Source organism: Triticum dicoccoides, unplaced genomic scaffold, assembly GCF_002162155.2.
Source record: "Triticum dicoccoides isolate Atlit2015 ecotype Zavitan unplaced genomic scaffold, WEW_v2.0 scaffold166272, whole genome shotgun sequence".
NCBI lineage: Eukaryota > Viridiplantae > Streptophyta > Magnoliopsida > Poales > Poaceae > Triticum > Triticum dicoccoides.
Genome location: NW_021219013.1, coordinates 1 through 1,613, shown reverse-complemented (window position 1 = coordinate 1,613; position 1,613 = coordinate 1). Strand labels below are relative to the sequence as shown.

General features: G+C 48.5%; 1 protein-coding gene across 1 annotated transcript; it reads left to right on the top strand.

Annotated features, from left to right (window-relative positions):
* Positions 1-951: 951 nt before the first annotated feature.
* LOC119344359 (pathogenesis-related protein 1-like) lies at positions 952-1,589 on the top strand. The gene has a single exon (XM_037614820.1). The coding sequence runs from the start codon at positions 990-992 to the stop codon at positions 1,485-1,487; it is 498 nt and encodes a 165-aa protein (XP_037470717.1). The 5' UTR covers positions 952-989; the 3' UTR covers positions 1,488-1,589.
* Positions 1,590-1,613: the final 24 nt, after the last annotated feature.

The following is a 1,613-nucleotide window of genomic DNA, read 5'->3' as shown; positions in this document are numbered from 1 at the left end:
CTGGAATAAATATGTCGATAACTCACCACCTAAAATGTATATTGTGATGATCTAACTTTCTTACTTTTGAAGTCGATAACCTTGGGAATAGATTACCATACATTTCTTCTGGAGTAACTCCGCCATTTTCGTCAATTGGCACAACAAGTCATCTAGTATCACTAAAGCTAGGATCGCCCCATCATGTTTAGCGACCCCAACTCTGTTTCTCCAGTTTCTCTTCCACTTGAGAGAAATCGTTAACTAATTCAATTGGATGCATACATGATAGGTATATTCAATCTCGTACGTATTGCTGCTTCAAATAGAGGGCACGATTTGCTGCTACACAGGCTGCCTCTTGAGAAGCTAATCCACATCTCCTCGGAATGTCGTTGTGTGTGGCGTATCGTGTGTAATATGCATTGCTTTGCTTTTGTATGCATCCATGAATCGATGCTTTTACTAGTGCAGGGCCTGACGCGGCGTTCACGGCGACATAGCATGTTGGTTACTTTTTTCAGATTAATGAGGTATGCGCTTATTTTTTATGACCCGGTGCAGTCTTGGCTTATTTTTTACAAACCGGTGAGGTCTACGTTTACTGATTGGCTTCAAGTTTTCAACCGGGCAAGTGGATATTCTTTTTTTTTTCATACCTACCGCCCGCCAGACCAAATTAGCCAACAACAGGTTGGTTACTTTTTTCAAACCGATGAGGCGTCCGCTTATTTTTTTTGTTTGAATTGATGAGGTCTCCGCTTCCTGAGTGGCTTGAATTTTTGGACCAGGCACATGTATGGGAATTTGCCCAGTACGTAAAAGTGGATATTCTTGTTTACCTATTGAACGGAGAATAATAATGACTCTAAGATTAGGTGTTTAGAGAAGCAACCCATCGAGCTAGCTTGTGCACTAGTATAAATACACAACTCACGGTGACACAGCAAATCTCATCCATCATTACACACACGCACATCTTTCCTCCATTTCCTAAGGCATCATTAGCGATGGAGTACTCGCCAAAGCTAGCGGCGGCACTGCTCTTAGCTCTCGCGTCCGCCATGATCGTCACCGCCCAGAACGGGGCCGATGACATGCTGAACGCCCACAATGAAGTGCGCGCCGCCGTCGGTGTGGGGCCAGTGACGTGGGACCCCATAGTGGCGGCGTACGCGCAGTCGTACGCGGAGAAGCGCCGTGCCGACTGCCAGCTACTACTCTCTCCGGAGGTGCGCCCATACGGAGAGAACCTTTTTCGGGCCGCTGGGGCCGAATGGAATGCGGTGGACGCAGTGATTTATTGGGCGTCCGGGAAGCAGTACTACGACCACGCCACCAACACCTGCTCCGCACCTACGGGTGAGTCGTGCATGGGATACCTGCAGTTGGTGTGGAGGGACACCAAGACCATCGGCTGCGGCGCTGTCCTCTGTGACGGCAACGCTGGCGTGTTTGTCATCTGCAGCTACAGCCCGCCCCCCGTGCTCGGGCAGATTCCGTACTAGGCTACGTACCAAGTATATATGCATGCGGCTATGCATGCATGCACGTAGCACCATGTTGCTTAAATAAATAATTAAGGGATACTCCTAGGGCTGGGCACTAATTCTCGGTCGATTGATGTCACCGAT

What these genes read in the sequence shown, in the direction of transcription:
- LOC119344359 (XM_037614820.1), top strand. Translation starts at nt 990, where the DNA reads ATGGAGTACTCGCCAAAGCTAGCGGCGGCACTGCTCTTAGCTCTCGCG.